The sequence below is a fragment of the Nematolebias whitei genome, chromosome 9 (genome assembly GCF_014905685.2).
Source record: "Nematolebias whitei isolate Nwh7 chromosome 9, NemWhi1, whole genome shotgun sequence".
Taxonomy (NCBI): domain Eukaryota; kingdom Metazoa; phylum Chordata; class Actinopteri; order Cyprinodontiformes; family Rivulidae; genus Nematolebias; species Nematolebias whitei.
The window spans coordinates 52,636,944-52,654,227 of record NC_056506.1 but is presented as its reverse complement, the minus strand read 5'-3'; the positions used below and the strand labels follow the sequence as shown (position 1 = coordinate 52,654,227).

The 17,284-nt window shown below is 40.0% G+C and overlaps 1 protein-coding gene across 1 annotated transcript in view; it reads right to left on the bottom strand.

Annotated features, from left to right (window-relative positions):
• Nucleotides 1-17,284, bottom strand: part of LOC119414353 (retinal guanylyl cyclase 2) — a 214,067-nt gene that overhangs the window by 115,510 nt on the left and 81,273 nt on the right. Inside the window, exons 8-10 of the mRNA XM_037681446.1 lie at nucleotides 9,602-9,821; nucleotides 9,392-9,467; nucleotides 4,085-4,169 (exon numbers count right to left, since the gene is read on the bottom strand). Coding sequence (XP_037537374.1) covers nucleotides 4,085-4,169; nucleotides 9,392-9,467; nucleotides 9,602-9,821 — 381 coding nt within the window. The remainder of the gene's footprint in view (nucleotides 1-4,084; nucleotides 4,170-9,391; nucleotides 9,468-9,601; nucleotides 9,822-17,284) is intronic.

Sequence of the window (17,284 nt, the reverse complement as noted above, 5' to 3'; positions counted from 1 at the left end):
ATCACTACTACTTTGATGGCAATATCTGCAAAGATATGGCAACATTGTACGTGGATGGATGCTCATTCCACCACGAACAAACCTGCAAACCAGGTGATGGAGGGATTCTCCTCCAAGACCAAGAAGAGGTCACTTTTAGCCATAAATTAAGCTCTCAGACTTCTCAGTACGCTGAGATAGCAGGAATCCTAATAGCTCTCCAGATGGCAGTAAAACGCCTCATCCAAACGCTAGTCATCTGCACAGACTCTAATTACGCTCGACTTAGTTTCTTGTGTCATCTCGCTCGGTGGAAATAGAACGGCTTTCTCACAAGCAACAAGAAAGTGGTCCAACACAAAGAGCTTTTCATGGCATGTGATCACTTGGTGACATCACATGACCTACAAGTCTACTAGAAAAAGGTTCCAGGACATTCAAGAGTCCTAGGCGATGACAAGTGGTATGATGACCTTGCAGACTTCCTAGCCAAGGACAGAGCCGTGGACGGCCCTCCGTGGTCCTTTGACCCCTCCTGGCTGCTCGCAACTCTGTCAGTACAACCTACAGCCGAGGTAATGGCAGTCACATATGCAAAGGCTGCAGCCAAGCCGGCTGTCAACACAGTCTCTGTACAACCCATGCTGACTGACCCAGACATCATCCAACTACAGAAGTCAGATCCTGCAATAAACTCGATGATGCTGTACTTTACTGACCCAGAGAAAAACACTCGATCCGAAGCCGACCTGGATTCCAATCCAGACCTTAAAGTCCTCTTTCAGCTGCACAAACAGCTAAAACTACTCAAGGGCATCCTAACTTTTGCTCATGGACCGACGTCCTCACCCGTGTTCGTGGTCCCCCATCACCACAGGGGGGTGATGTTAGTTCATGCGCATGACCTCCCGTCCGCAGGACACAAGGGAGATAACGCCACACTGAAAGCATTAAAACAAGTATACACGTTCGCCCCCACAACCGGGAAAAGAGAGTCCAGGACCGGAACTCTTGCCCGCAAACTGATGCCCAGGTGGACTGAACCCCACCTGATAACAGACAAAATGTCTCCAGTTGTCTACCAGATCTAAATCAGCAAAGGCCAAAAAGAGCCAATGGTTAAATGGGTACACCGAAACCAGGTTAAACTACACAAGGCGTTCAATAACTCCACAGGAGACAAAGATCTCACAAACTCAGACCTCGTGGGAAAAAGGGTCGTCTAAGCAACAACGAAATAAGTCCAAGCTTGATTAAGTGTTAAGATAACTCAGACGCGATAACGTGATCGAATCTGACAATCAGAGTGAGTGGTGCATTGAAACGTTGTTTTCTAGTTGCTTAATCACTACTTTTGTCGATGTTGAAACGTTGTTTTCTGGTTGCTTAATCACTTTTTTTGTCTATGTTGAAACATCGTTTATTTGGTTTTGGTATTGTTTCTGAACACCCCCAGCAAGAATGAATTTTGTGTGTACTTTAGTTAGAGACTATGAGGACTTTAACTATGCCAACATGCAGTTCATTTGTTAAACTTCAACCTTTGAGGAGTCAATGTAGATTAATGCTACCTTAAGTGCCATAACCTACATTGGTCTCACGACGCTCAAGCCAACCATACTCGAACAATCATATTGGGGGGGGGGGGGGGTGCTAGCTAATCCTTCAGTTGAGTCTCGCCATAGACTCCAAAAACATTTAGGGGGAAACCAAAAAACCAAACCTCAAGTCGTTCATCTAAAGGGACAACAGACAATTGAACCAAACTATATTTTGCCATGTAAATCTAACTTAAACCAAGTTAGGAATGGAAAAATAGTTTGGAATGCCCTTCTATAGGTATAAATTCCTATATATATAATTTTTCAGCATGACCCACCCTTTAATTGGTAACTGTAGCTGATCTAAACCATGATAGCTTACACACCAGGTGCATATAAGTTAAGGTCTCATGTAAAATCCCACTCATAAGCCCAACTAAAACCACATAAATGCATGAACACATAGAACCAGAATGGCATCCACTGGGAACCACCAGCAGCAACCCTCGCTGAAGGGACCATTCACAGGGAGAATGAAGTGCCTTGTTTTAAAACTCAGCAGACAGTAAATAACTTCAACTGGCATCTGCGTTTGTCTCACTTCGTCATAACATTCCTCTGTCTGTACTAACCATTCGTAAACATTCCTGCTGTCTTTTTGACATCTAGTGACCCTCTTGACATCACTAGAACCACCCCCCTGCTGGCTGTTTCAACCAATCAGGAAGTACCAAGTGACAGGAAGTGAGTACTCTTTAAAAAGTCAACACTTCCTGGGACTATTGAATCTTCTTTCAGTCTTCTTTCAGTCTTCCTCTATGAAGTCTTCCCAGGAGTCTTCCACTTTTGAGTGGAATTTCTGACTGGAGTCTTACTGACAGGTCCTAAGGAACTTTCAGATTTAATCAATAGCTGATGGATTTGACTGTGAGACAAGGGTCCATCCATCCCAGCGGAGTCACAGTGCCTTGCTGTGAACTCACCCGGGCGTAACTCCCTACAACTTCGAAGGAAGCTTGTTCTGTTGAACTGAGTAAATTGTCACGACTTCGAACAATGACCAGCCACCCTGACCGGAGACGCTGAAAGGTAGCGTGCAAAGGGACCTCTGTACCGGAGCTGATCCATCCACTACAAAGGTAAAGAGACGTCACGAGTTGTCACACACTAAGTGGACCGGAGGTTGAGCTGGGGTTGAAAGAAGAGTGCTAATTCTGGTCAACAAACATACATCTTCATTCATCCATCTTCCTTTTAAATCTATTTCTTCTCTTTAACTTCTATTCGCCAGTAATCTAGATGCCTTCAGAGGTGAGTCAGCCTCAATCAGTAATGTTCTGTTGTCTTGTTAGTAAAGCTTGCCAAGTTTATTGATTAGAAACAGATCAGCAAATCAATGTGTACATGTTTTCATGTTAACTTTTGATTCTGTTAAATAAATGACCACATTTATTCTGATGGGTCAAAGATAAAATGGTGTCTCATGTCACTGATTAAACAATCCACTCACAGTTATCTCGGTCACATGGCATAAACTCGAAAAAAAAAGAATCCATTGTAATTAACAATTAATATTCTTTGTGCTTGAACTAGCTTTAAGAATAATTAATTAGTAGTGTGTCTACGGCAAAGCTGTCCTGACATCACTACACCTGGTTCTACTGGAGGTTTCTTCTTGTTTAAAGGGCGTTTTTCCTTTCCAGTCTCCTTTGTGCTTGTTCAGGATGGAGACTGTGAAGAAGTGAAGATTCGATACAATCTGCTGCTTCGCTAGATAGATAGATTTTACTAACTGGCTTTTATAATGCATGTGAATGTTTTTGTATAGTGTCCCAAGACAACTTCTGCTGAGCCTTGGGGCAATAGAAATAAATTGAACTGAATTTAATTTAATTAAAATGTGAAAATCTTCTATTTTGACAAAGACAGACTGAGGTCATCTAAGAATGAGAAAAATTGGCTGAGGTTGGTACTAGAAGAGTAGCAAGTAAAAAGTAGATGGTGATCATGGAAAAAAAGTGGAGTGACCAGGCAGGTGTGTTATAGGCAGAGCTAATTTCTCCTAGGTGGTAGGCAGGATGGAATCTCAGGAATTCCAGTTTTACTTGGATGGGTTGGTGACAGAGCAAAGGTGGAACAAGAATAACAGAACTGGAGTATCAGCAGGATAAAATGCACATGGGGTAGCCAGGAGATTCTTAAGATTATCATGTATTGATTAACAAACTGACAAAAAAATGTCTCAGCTCTTTGCTGAACAGCTAAGTTGAGCTGTCTGTGAAAAAAGCCACCCAGAACAAACACCAGTCAACATACATCAGTCAGTCAACAAACACCAGACAACAATTATCAAAGAATCATCTATCAACAAGTCAAAGCATAAAATACATCACCCAACCAGTTAAAAAGCTACAAATATCATCAGCCTTCAATAACATCATCAGCCTTCAATAACCATCAATCAACACGCAGTAACTAAACATCAGCCAACCAAACTGCAATTGTCTGCCAACACTCAATATTGGACAAACATCAGCTAAATGTTTAACTCAACAATTTCTAACCTTCCTGCTGACTTGAGTGTCAATGAATACGATGTCATCCAAAGTCAGAATCAGTTTGGTGATGTTTGAAGATCTTTTGTACTTCCTGTTGAGAAAAAAAATCCAGTTTTGAAAAGATTGACAAAGTGAATAAACTGAAAATTGTTTTATTTGTTTTATCTAGGCTTAACAAAACTTCAAACTAACTGACATCAAATTAATTTAGAAAAAAAACTACATTTTCTAGCAACAAGGTTTATACCTAGTCAAATTGATTCCAACTACAGTATATGGTTCTATTTCATAAAGGCTCAGTCCTTTAAGGCTACTGCTAGTGGGGTTTTTTTCATTCAACCTTTATCATTCAACCTTTATTTAGACAGGTTAACCCACTGAGCCTCGAGGACTCATTTACAAGAGAGACCTGATTTCAACAAAGAGTGATGACAACAATGGACAACAGTGACAACAGTAGACAATTATAAAAAGGTATACAGATTTTTTTTATTTTTTTTTACAATTAAGATGGCAAAAAAGTAACAAAAACAGCTAGATTACAAGGCCTTTATATTATAAGTATAAGTATATACATATATATTATAAGGTTTACTGAGTGGCTGTGGCTGAGTGGTTAGAGCAATCATTCTTCAATGCAAGAGTTGGGAATTCGAATCCACCAGCAGTCACATGCCGAAGTGTCCCTGGGCAAGACAATGAACCCCTCATTGTCTCCGATGTGTATCCCATCGGTATATGAATGTGATAAAGCACTGATTATTCTCTTTAGAATGATTTGTTCAATTAGCTTTGTAGAGGTCTAGAGTGCTGTATGAATGGGTAAATGAGGCACAGATTGTTGTAAAGTTCTTGGAGTGTCTTGATAAGATAGAAAAGCGCTATATAAGTACAGTCCATTTACCATTTACCCCCGTGCACTGCACTGAAAACTTTAGTCCCTGCCATGTGGGCCCACCCCTGTTCTGTATAAATTGACTTAAGATCAGGGATCGACTCCCCTTTTTTCTTCAGCCAGCAATCAGCATAAGAAAACTCAAGAGCAGAAAATGATGTCCAGCTGAGTCATTCACCTGTGTTCAACCTTCAGGATGGGGTACATCCTCAGCTCCAACCTGCATGCCATCTGTGAAGGCTGCCTCGGAGCAGAACATGCAAGTCATGCCCTGATACTGAAGGCTTCCTGCCCGTCCTGAAAGCTTCTCTCGCTCGAGGAGAAACAATGCCGGGTGGCCATCTTCTCTTTAGGTGAGGAACTGTTCCAGCTTCCAGCAAGCTATCCGCTAGACAAGGCCCTCGAATCTTTTGACACGAGGCAAGATTAGGATGTCTCCACCTCTGATGAGGAGTCAGCTAGCAGCCTTGCTCCCCCTCTCAGAAAAGAGGGCTGGAGACAGAAAAGGCTTCGACAGGTGGTTTGTCAGGCATCCGATGTCAGTGGCCATCCCCCCCCCACCGATTTTTTTTAAAAATAATCTAGATTCTTAGTCCTGGCGATTCTGAATCGTTTCTAAAAGTCCATACATCAATTTTAAAATGCATTTAAGTTTTATATTTTTTCTGCTCTTACTCCCCGCCCGGCCGCCGTAGAATTTTGGCCATGTAGGCCACCGTACAGCAAGCTAGTTAGCCAGCTACTTTTATCTGAATGGAGCCTGCTAGCATGGAGGACAGTGTGATTCAACCCGCCTCTTCGTCTTTAAAAATAATTTCAGATCCTACAAAGTTCCAGGGGAAGACAGAGCTTAACAAGAGCACGGTTGTTTGCAAGAAGTGTAAAATAAAATTGTGATACAGTATTTTGGAAATACGACAAAATGCACGGAAGATGAAAGCGAAGCAGTCGATCAGCGAACTCTGTAACAAACTTCCAGCGATTCTCCAAATGCTGTGAATATTTCCCTCTCCATCTCTTGCTATATCACAAAGGATTTATGAGCAGACAGCTCAGTGGAAGGTGAGGGGTTTAGGTTTATTTTTAATACGATGGATCCAATATACGTTATTCCTTCATGTAGGTTTTTTTGTTTTTTTTGCGATAAAGCAGCACCACAATTTCACCATGAAACAACAGATGGGAGAAGCATTGATGCAGCTGCAGCTCAAAAGTAACTGTTATTTCTCATATTATACTAAAACTTATAGACAAGTTGTACAACAAACTTTATGTAATTTGTCTTTTTAACAGGATGGAGAGGACAGATAAGACACATCTCCTGGAGCCAGTGCTAAATGATACAGTTTATGGTTTATAAATTACAGTTCAGAAGAGATTTTTGTGCAAACTTGCACAGGTTTTGAAATTTTGTTAAATATTTACTAAATATGAATCAATATGGTTAAGACTGGGAAGTCTGTATATTTCATATTAGGTTAAGTTTTGCAAATATAGCAAAGGTTAGAGCAATATGGTTGAAAATAACTGAAGTCTGTATTTTATTTTTAGTTAAAGGTTACTATACTATGTATGGTGGTCTGAAGCCTGTTTACTTTTGTATTTATATATTTTGAATCATTTGTTTGTGATGGACTTTAGACCTGTCCAGGTGCCCCCCACCTCTCACACAGTGACTGCTGATATGGGCACCAGTGACACCCGTGACTCAAAAAGGAAGACGTGGATAAAGATGATGGATGGAAGAATTATTTGTTTTTTAGATTTTTTTTTTAGAAAAATTCAGGCAACTAAGCTAACCTAATACTGGTAACTTAAGTTACAGAATTTTATGCACTCCTATATTTTTCCTATTTTTGGTATAAATATAAAATGAATAAAAAATATTTGATACAGTAAAGAACCTAAAATGATTGTTTTAAATAAATGTTCTATTTGTTTACATTGTTGTTGTTTAATCTTTTCAGCTTGTCAGTTACATATACATTATAATTGAAACTAAATTTATGACCATTTCAATAGAAAAATCGTTTCAGAATCGAAAATCGTTTCCGAATTGGAAAATCAAATTTGAATCGTATCGTGACACCAAAAATCGGAATTGAATCGAATCGCCAGACACAGAGATTTGCACTCCTACTGATTAGTGGTGTTCTTAAGGCTACACAGCTGTTCAGTCCCAATTCCTTGAGTTCCCTTTGGACTGTGTGTGTGGAAATGCTCTTTCTTTTACTATCCAGATGCATGCTCAATAATCCAGGTAGAAAAATCAAAAATAGTTCAATCTGGTCCTCTGGACATTCAAAAAAAAAAAAAAATTGTAGAACAACTTCGTATTTCATCCGAAAGACATCCTCAGTCAGAGGTGCTGTATTCAGCTCAGTCTTATAAATAGCACCCTCTCGCAGTGGATCAACCAGTTTGCTACTGACAGCCAAAAACCAGCTGCTCACATAATCAAGGAGGACCATCAGCCTAACAATGGATCATTAGCACACTGATGGCTGTTTGCTATTCACAGGAGGCTGAGTGATACTAGCAATAACATCATTGTAAGAGGGGGACAGTTGAACACGGAGGCTCCACCCCTGTTTAATGATGGATGGTTTCTTTTCACAAAGATGGCCTCCTTTACTCCTGTCTCAAACATCGTTTCTCTAACAAAGCTCTCCAACCTGCTTGTTCTCATGGCAGCAGGATTGACAAACTGATGCAGAGATTATGCCCCTCTATGTTGCTCATCGCGTATCAAGTGCACGGACTCAGTAGTGTGCAATTACGCTCGAACCAAAGGTTCAACACGTTCATTAATATAAGCAGATATCTGTGTAATAGTGGTTCCGGACAGAACCAGAGAGGCATAGAATACATCCTGCTTCGCCTTTTTCCTACTAACGATAGCCTTAAAGGACGAAGCCTATACAAAATAGAATGCTGGTTATGTACTTTAACCCCAGATTATACGAGTATAGGTGCAGCCCTTTAAGATCTGGGCTTCATTGGCTCCTAAATGGCTGAAGAAAAATACTATTTGGAAGCCAATTCCCAGTCTCTGGGCAATTTATACAAACCGGGGGTGTGGCCCATACAGCAAGTGGGCGTGGACTAAAGTTTTCAGTGCTGCTCTGTGTGCGGGGGTAAACCCATTAGCAAAGGTCTTAAAGGGCTGCGTCTATACTCATAGAATCTGGAGTTACAGTATGTAACCAATGTTCTCTAGGCCAGTGGTTATCAAACTGGAGACCCTGGACCCCAGGGGTCCATGAGTCAGTGCTTGGGGGTCTGCCAATTTTTTTTTTCTGTACAAGCATGTAGATGTTTAAAAACCCATTAAAATACACCAAAATGCAGGAAAGCACATTTACTTTATTCAAAATTTCCAGACAAACCCCCGCCCCCTTTCATTTTAAGGTCTAAAACAGGTCAAGTGCAGAGGTAAATATTAAAGGGTTTAATTTAGTGCAGGATTCATTTTATTAGCCTTTGTGTAGAAAGGGGAGGAGTTGAAAAGTTTGATAGCAAAAGGGAAGAAAGACTTCCTGTTACTTGGTATGACTACTGCTGTTACGATTCTGTTCAGTTTTATGTAAAGCATTTTCTGTAATATCTGAAGAAGCGGCAATACTTTTATTATGTTCATTATTATGTGAACAGGAAAAGTTTTAAAGTAGTTTTTTATATTGGTAATTTTCTCAAAAATGTAATTTTTGCAAGTTGAAATTGAAATTTTTGTTAAGTAAGTGTGTCTCGAATGAAAAATACCCATCCATCCATCCATCCATTTTCTTTACCCGCTAATTCCACTTTGGGTCACGGGGGTCGCTGGTGCCCATGTCCAGCAATCACTGTGCGAGGGGCGGGGTACACCCTGGACGGGTCGCAAGTCCATCACAGGGACACATAGAGACAAACAACCATTCACTCTCTCACTCACACCTAGGGACAATTTAGAGTTACCAATCAGCCTAACATGCATGTTTTTGGTCTGTGGGAGGAAACCGGAGCACCCGGAGAAAACCCACGCATGCACGGAGAGAACATGCAAACTCCACCCAGAAAGGCCCCTGGACCGGGGTTTGAACCAGGGACCTGCTCGCTGAGAGGCAGCAGCTCTACCAGTTGCGCCACCGTGCTGCCCTGAAAAATACCCCACGTTTAAAAATATAAAAATTGTATTAACAATAAGAACAGGTCTTATGTGTTTATTTTACACAAATATTTCCATTGCATTAAAGAGACAAATTGAAGAAATGTTTTTAATAAACATGAGGGTTACGAGGGGGTCCCTGAAACTTTTTCTCCCCTGCAAGGGGTCCCTGAACCAAAAAAGTTTGAAAATCCCTGCTCTAGGCAAGTCAAAAAGTGTATGTGTGTGTGTGTGTGTGTGTGTGTGTGTGTGTGTGTGTGTGTGTGTGTACCTGATCCAAAAGGAAAAAGCTGCAATCACACCACAAAGTACCAAGAAGATGAAAAATATTTTCAAAGCATCTACGCCTGCAAAAGAAAACAAATTCAGAACTATAACAGCTTTAGCACATCTGAGGTAAAAGCTACATCTGGGTCAGAACATCTGCAATTCCAACAAAACCAATGTACAAAAATCTAAGATTTTTGCTGAGTGAACATACCTCTGCTGCAAGTCTCTTCTGGACTGAACCAACAGAAACTGGCCTTGGAGGGCTTTCCTCCGGGAAAGAAAAAGGAACGGCTCAGTGGTCTAAGACCTCCAACTGTCCCATCAGTGTGCTTTGGTGCCAGTGAGTGTGTTGGGACCAGGCGGTCACCCTCACTGTCCAACACCACATATCTGGCCTGAAGGCCACGTCCACCTCTTCCTCCATAAAGCACCTGATAATGATAGCAGAAACCTTTTAGTTTTTGTTGTTGCAGTCAACTTGAAACAGAGGAAAAGAAAAAAGAAAAAACTAAGGAAACAGAGGAGAAGAACAGAGGAAAATTCTAACAGCAGTCATTAATATTTGCCTTATTTAAATATTATTTACATGTAGCTGTCAGCTCATTTGAGGCACAGCATTAATTTTGATCAGGCAGATAGTAGGGAGATGTGCTGAATTCAGCGCTGGCAGGCGTTTGTTTTTGCTGGCCGGGGTCCTGTGTTTGTACGACCAAAACCACAAACAAGCAGTAGAAGATGGAAATTGGAGAGATGGAGGTAACAAACCAATTGTTTTAGATGTAGCCTATAAAACTTAATAAGTTGCATGATTCCACTTTTGCTTTATTTCAGGCTTTCAAGAGGTTTTACTGCTGTAAACAAAATAAATTTTGTTTAAGGGGCAGAAATGTTCTTTTGACTGTGAATGTTGCCAATCCCCAATTTCTAACCATAGTTAAAGCTAACAAATAGCTTATTTTAGCCAAGAACAAATACCCAACTATCTTGTTTATGCCATGCTTCTTACTAAATAAACATAAAAGAGCTGGTCGGTAGAATCATGTTTGTTTTTACTTTTGCTAGCTTTGTCTAAATATATTTTTCCTTCTGTGAGTTTTAAAATTGTGTTAATGAAAGTGGCACTAAAACACTAAAATATAACAATGAAAACAGCTTATCTAAATGTGATAATAGAATAATTTTTGATATTTATTAAAAACTTTATGTGCAGAACTATTCATTAAAACAATAACTTGAACAATATTCTGATTTTAATGCCCTGAAACAATGCAAATATGAAAAAAAATACGTCATGTCAGATTTATTCATGCTTTTATGTGATTTAGTTTTTGCGTGTGTGTGGTTTTTGTGTGTCTGCATTCATTCAGCACTGCAGTGATTGTGGTTCTGCAATGGAGTTAATCTCAAAGCAGTCTGCTCCTCAGATAAATAATGTTAAATTAAATTTTTTAAATATGAACGTTTCTGTTAACTTATTACGATATATATGAATGTTTCTGTTCAGTGCCCTGAGATGACTTCTGTTGTGACTTGGTGCTTTGTAAATAAAATGAATTTAATTACTGTATATTTTGTTCAGTATAAAAAGAGGAATCGAAGCTCACCTGTTTACAGAGAAAACCAATCAACAGAACCTCAAAAAGTGAGTTGGATTCCCACTTAAAACTATAAATTTTTAATTTCTTATATTTCTTTATGCAGACACCATGGATACTTTACGTCACATTTAAATGTAATAATTTATTGAAAGGTCTATTTTTATTTTAACACGTAATAATATCATATTTTGTGTAATTAAAACCTTTCCCCTGTAACTGGGCAGCCTCAGCTCAGACAGACTGGTGATCCTTTGTCTCCGTCGAGCGAACACATCCAGATGTTTCTGCCAGGGAAAACTCAGATAAAGCGCTGACCTTTGTCGATCGGGGAACAACTACGTGCAAGAAAAGTTCTGGCCTGGTCCTACATGTATGTTCATGAAACCTTACAAATGCACAGAAATGCATTTGAAGTTTTCTGCATCCTGACAAAGATTATTTTCTTCACTTGTGATCTCAGGAGACTTGGAGAAAGAGAAGAGGAGGCTTCAGAACATCTTGGCAACAGGCAGAGTCCACACTTGAACCTCTTAAGAAAACTGCAGGTCGTGGACCATAAGCATCAGAGGAGGTCGATCGCCATCAGGATGGTGAGGCTGACGCCACAGAGACAGTGGAAAACCTTGGTGTTAACAAAATAACCAGTAACCAGAGAAAATAGTTTTCAATTCAATTCAGTTTATTTATATAGCGCCAAATCACAACAAAGTTGTCTCAGGGCACTTTACAGGAACATTCACATACATAAAAGTCAATTAGTAAAGTTCTCTATCTAAGGAATCTCTCTATCAAGTCAGAACAGAAGTCGTTTCAGGGCACTGAAAATAAACATTCATATTTACAAAAAGTAGGTTAACAAAGTTATTTATCTGCGAAGCAGACTGGGAGTGGTGGCGCAGAGGTTAGAAAAGTTGGGTCTGTGATTGGAAGATCGCCGGTTCAACTCTTGTTACGGACAACATCAAAATGTGGGTGGGATAGGTGAAGCAGCCACACACTTGCCTCCAACCTCATTTTCTCCACACAAGGCCCTTGAACCCTTAACCCCTACCCTGATGCATGCTCAATAATCCAGGAAGAAAAATCTAAAAAAGATAAATCTGGTCCTCTGGACATTCAAAAAAAAAAAACAAAGCAAAAAAAAAAAAATGTAGAAACGTTTCGTCTTTCATCCAAAAGACTTCCTCAGTCTGAGGTGCTGTATTCAGCTCAGTCTTATAAATAGCACCTTCTCAGAGTGGATCAACCAGTTTTGCTGCTGACAACCAAAACCAGCTGCTCACATGATAAAGAAGGACCATCAGCCTAACAATGGATCATTAGCACACTGATGGCTGTTTACTATTCACAGGAGGCTGAGTGATACTAGCAATCACAGCATTGTAAGAGGCGGACAGGTGAACACGGAGGCTCCGCCCCTGTTTAATGATGGACGGTTTCTTTTCACAAAGATGGCCTCCTTTACTCCTCTCTCAAACCATCGTTCCTCTCTGTCCAGGATGTGAACATCTTCATCCCTCAAAAAGTGACCGCTGGCCTGAAGATGAGTGTAGACCGCAGAGTCCTGGCCTGATGATGTTGATCTTCTGTGCTGGGCCATCCTTTTGGCCAGTGGCTGTTTAGTTTCCCCGATGTAAGACTGATCACAGCCCTCCTGACACTGAACAGCATACACAACATTGCTCTGTTTGTGCCGGGGGAGTGGATCTTTGGGATGAATCAGTCTTTGCCGTAATGTATTTTGGGGTTTAAAAGTGTAGTGAACTAAGCCTCAGGTCAAAATCTGACCCTGAGGACCTTCATGGGACAGAAACTGTTATTTCATTGATTTGAGTCCAGAAATACAAATTAAGCTCATCCAGAGACTTTCTAAGTGTGTCCTGCACTAATCAATTGAAAGAACACTCTCTTTTTTATATTATCATTACTATTTTACAATATCTTGATAATCAAAGTGTGTTTAGTTCAAACCATTTTAAATGTTGAAGTGAACTACTCATTTTAAATCAACTGTGAAACAGTATTAATGATTTTTTTTAATCCTCATTCAAAGTAGAAATCAAGTTAATGTCTGTTACAGAGTAATCATGCATTTTTTGATCTTCTGTCTGAAATGAGAAGGAGTGATGTCGGTCAAAAATCGGAGACAGTTGCAAACAAGTTTATTGGAACGAACTGTCATGTTTTTAAAACCTCTCAGACAGAAACAGAGGAGCTAGCACCTGTTTCCTCCCATTTCGCCAAAACATTTCTCTGGCTGTTCCAAAAACATCTCACTGTTTTTCTGACTTGTAGTAACCTCTTACGTCACTAAAACCACACCCCTGTTGTTTCTTTCAACCAATCAGGATTTCCCAAAAGGGGACCGGAAGCGAACTCTTTAAAAAGTCAACACTTCCTAGTTCCAGTCAGTTCAAAGTTCCAAGACAGTTCAAAGTTCTGGGGTAGAACAGAAGTTCTGGGAGCAGAACCGAACGAAAGTTCTGAAGTGCTGGAGTTAGTTGGGAGTTCTTTCGAGTCTCTTGGGGATTATGGAATCTTCCACATCTGAGTGGAACTCTGACGGACTCACAGCTCATGTGAGTCCACCCGGGAGGTGAGCGTGCTGTTGAACGAAGTACCGTCACTACTCCGGACGTTTCTCTGCTATCCTACGGAGACGCTGAAATGGTAACGTTGAAAGAGAACGCTACACCGAAGCTGAGATATCTTCTGCAAGGTAAAGAGTCGATTTCCACTACCGAAGTGTACCGAGGTAGAGCTGGGTTCGAATGGAGGGTGTCGTTCTTCGTCAACACATTTTCCCTCACACATCTTTTCTCTCCATTTAAACTCCTTCAATCCCCATCTTTAAACCTCTTCTATCTGCCAGTAATTAATCCAGATATTTTCAGAAATGTCAGTTGTTTTAAGTTGCAAGTGAGAAATCATGGCCGTATGATTTCTCATTGCAAAGCTCATTAATTAAGCTGTGTTAATTGTAATCAATCTGCCAATTAATGTAAATGTGTGATGTGTTTTTAAATCGTTTAAAATAAACGACCCACTGTTGTTGGTGAGTCAGAAACTTAAACACGTCTCTGTCCACATTTACTCCACAAAGCACAATATGACCTAGTCCAGAAAAATGAAAAAATCTGTTTAAATAAAGGATAATATCAGACGCATATTATCTCATTACAAAAGCCACTGGGACGTTGTGTTTAGAAAATAAACGTCTCAGTTTCTCTGATACTCCCTCAACATACGGAATGACCACTGGTCTGGGTTTCTCCTTTTCACTTGATGGCTGACTGGAGTCCTGTTTGGGTTTCTTCTCTGCTTTCAGGAAGGCCCAGTTAGGATATCCACATTGCTCTAGAGCCTGTCTTGTATGGGATTTCTCCTTCTGCCTGGCTCCTGAGTTATGCCCCTTTTCAATTATGCCCCTTTTCCACCGTCACGGCGCGGGTCGGATATTTCCGGGTTGAAGCGCGTTTGAGGTCTTTCCACTGTTCCAGAAACCGGCTCGCCTCGCTAAATTCTGGCCCGGCTTCTCAAGGGTTCCGAGCGAGCCGCGCCGTGACGTCAGAAACACTGTTGGTCACTGATTGGTCGGGGGGAGGAGTCTGTGGAGTCTTTCCAAACAACCCGATCCACCATTTTTTCTCTACCGCTTGCCATTAGCGATAACACGAGGAGCATATCTTTTAGTATTTTGAAGCTATACAACAACAATAATATCAAAGCCGTGGTCAAATGCAGAAGTGCAGGTGTTGTTGTGCTTGGTGGCCGACGAAAAAAGTCTAAGCGAGCTAGATGGAGCGATTGGAGGGTGGTTTGGACACGACTACTGCTCTACTTGAACCATTTATAGAAGATGGTGAGTGTTTTCTAACTTTAAACATATTTTAAGTTACTCATCCCATCGGTTCTGAACATATTTTTAACAAATAAAAGAGGCTGACGCCATAATAGGACAACGTCGGTGCTACGATGCTAAGCTAATTTGCATAAATGCTAACTGTCCTCCGGTCCCATTTCTCACTGTATTTTATCCAGAACGTATTTCAGCGTGTGATGGTTCATCTCTAAACTCCACATTAAACCCTCCAAGCCTCCTGACTTCTGCTCCTGCTCCATCAGTGGAGTCTACACCTGACAGAGCTCCATCACAGCCCAGCTGCACCTCACAGAGCAGCACAACGCTGCAGCTTCTGTGCTCGGTAAGAACAGATGCAACTGTTCCACATCACTTTATTTGTGCCGATAAGGACTTGATTTATTTTATTTTTAAAGTAAAAAACTAAAATGTTGAATAAATACTGAATTGGGATGAAATTATGTACACAGGGTCCCAGTTACAGACAACAAAATGTAAAATAAAAACAGTAATAAGATCTAAGATATGAATTAAGAAAAATATCAACTAAAAAACATCTACTAATAAAACACTAAGCACTAATGGTAGTAAACAATCAAAACAATACGTCAAAAAAACAATACGTTGAAAAACCATATCATGTTGCTGCTGATCTGTTTCATGTTGCTGCTGATCTGTTTCAATGTTGATGTGTTCATGCGTGCACATCTGCTCACAGACTCATGTTCATGTTTGTGCTGATGTTCAATGTTTTATGTTATGAGTGCTTAGTGTATATTTAGTTGATGTTTTTCTTAGTTCATATCTTAGATGTTATTACTGTTTTTCTTATACATTTTACTGTTGGATGTAACTGGGACCCTGTGTACATAATTTCGCTCCACCACATGTACCACATGAGGTGCGAATGACAATAAAGAAACTCTGACTCTGACTCTGACTCTGAAACAGCAACATGAACTTGTGTTTGTGCAGCCTCATGAATATATAACACTGTGAAGAATCACATCATGTTGCTGCTGATCAGTTTCATGTTGCTGCTGATCAGTTTCATGTTGCTGCTGATCTGTTTCATGTTGCTGTGTTCATTCGTGCTCATCTGTTCACACAGACTCATGTCCGTGCTGCTGTTTGCGGATTGTGTTTAATGTTTTTATGCTATTAGAGCTTATCATATTTTTAGTTGATGTTTTTCTTAGTTCATATCTTAGATCTTATTACTGTTTTTCTTTTATATTTTATTGTTGGATGTAACTGGGACCCTGTGAACATAATTTTGATCCACCACATGGACCACATGTGGTGCGAATGACAAAGAATATCTGCATCTGTGTAATACTTTCTGATTCATATATCCATTATTATCATTTTCATTATTTTTAAATCAATTTATTTTTCATTTTCTTATTTGACCAGTTTATTATTATTATTAATATATCTATTATAGCTGTTAGCAGCACCTTTCTTTGTTTCATGCATTTATTCAAAAACAGTATGTAGCTTGAATTAACCACCTGTTTCTTCTTTCTAGTGAAGAGAAAGAGAAAAGAGTCCAGTAAAGAAAAGTCTTATTTCATCACTGAATGAACATGAAGAACTGAAGCGGACACAGCAGGAACAACACTTGTGTCTTCTTCTGGATGAAGCCCGTGAGACAAGGGACACACAGATACACAATCATTAGTTGGACGCAGTAGTTTTTATTTTTGTACATTTTTCACTTCTTACTTTTCATATTAAACAATTTTTTTCTTAAGTGGTGTCCTTGAACATTAAATTTCCTAAACAAATTTTACAATGTTAAGTGCAGATAGTGTTTGTTTAAATTCATACTGGAAGTTGAGAAGAATTTCCAATTGCATTTGATCTTTAATGAATCCTAAGAAAAGATTACTAGAATCTGCTCAACTGTTAATATGTTATAATTTTTTGGTTCTAGGATGAAGTGACACAAAAACAGTCAAAAATTCAGAAAGGACAGTTATCAATTATCAGTCATCAGTTATCTTTTAGCAGTTATCGTTTATCGTCCGTACAACTGTGACCCCTGAGAGATTCAGCTGAAAGTCCTGGTGCACCTTTTATTTGAACCTGCAGAGATTTGAACAGCTGATCTGAAGCAAACAGGCAGGAGTTCACCTGAACTGACCACTCCTGCTGTTTGATGGTCTCCTCCTTCACCATCCATCCATCCATCCATCCATCCATCCATCCATCCATCCATCCATCATCCATCCATCATCTTCTGCTTCAGGGTTGTGGGAGCAGCATCTTCACCAGGGAGGCACAGACATCAACAGCCTCCTCTTCAACTCTTCTAGGACCCCATGGTGTTCACAGACCAACTGACTATTTATTAATTAATATCCTGATGCTGCTCAATAATCCAGGTAGAAAAATCTAAAAAAGTTAAGTCTGGTCCTCTGGACATTCA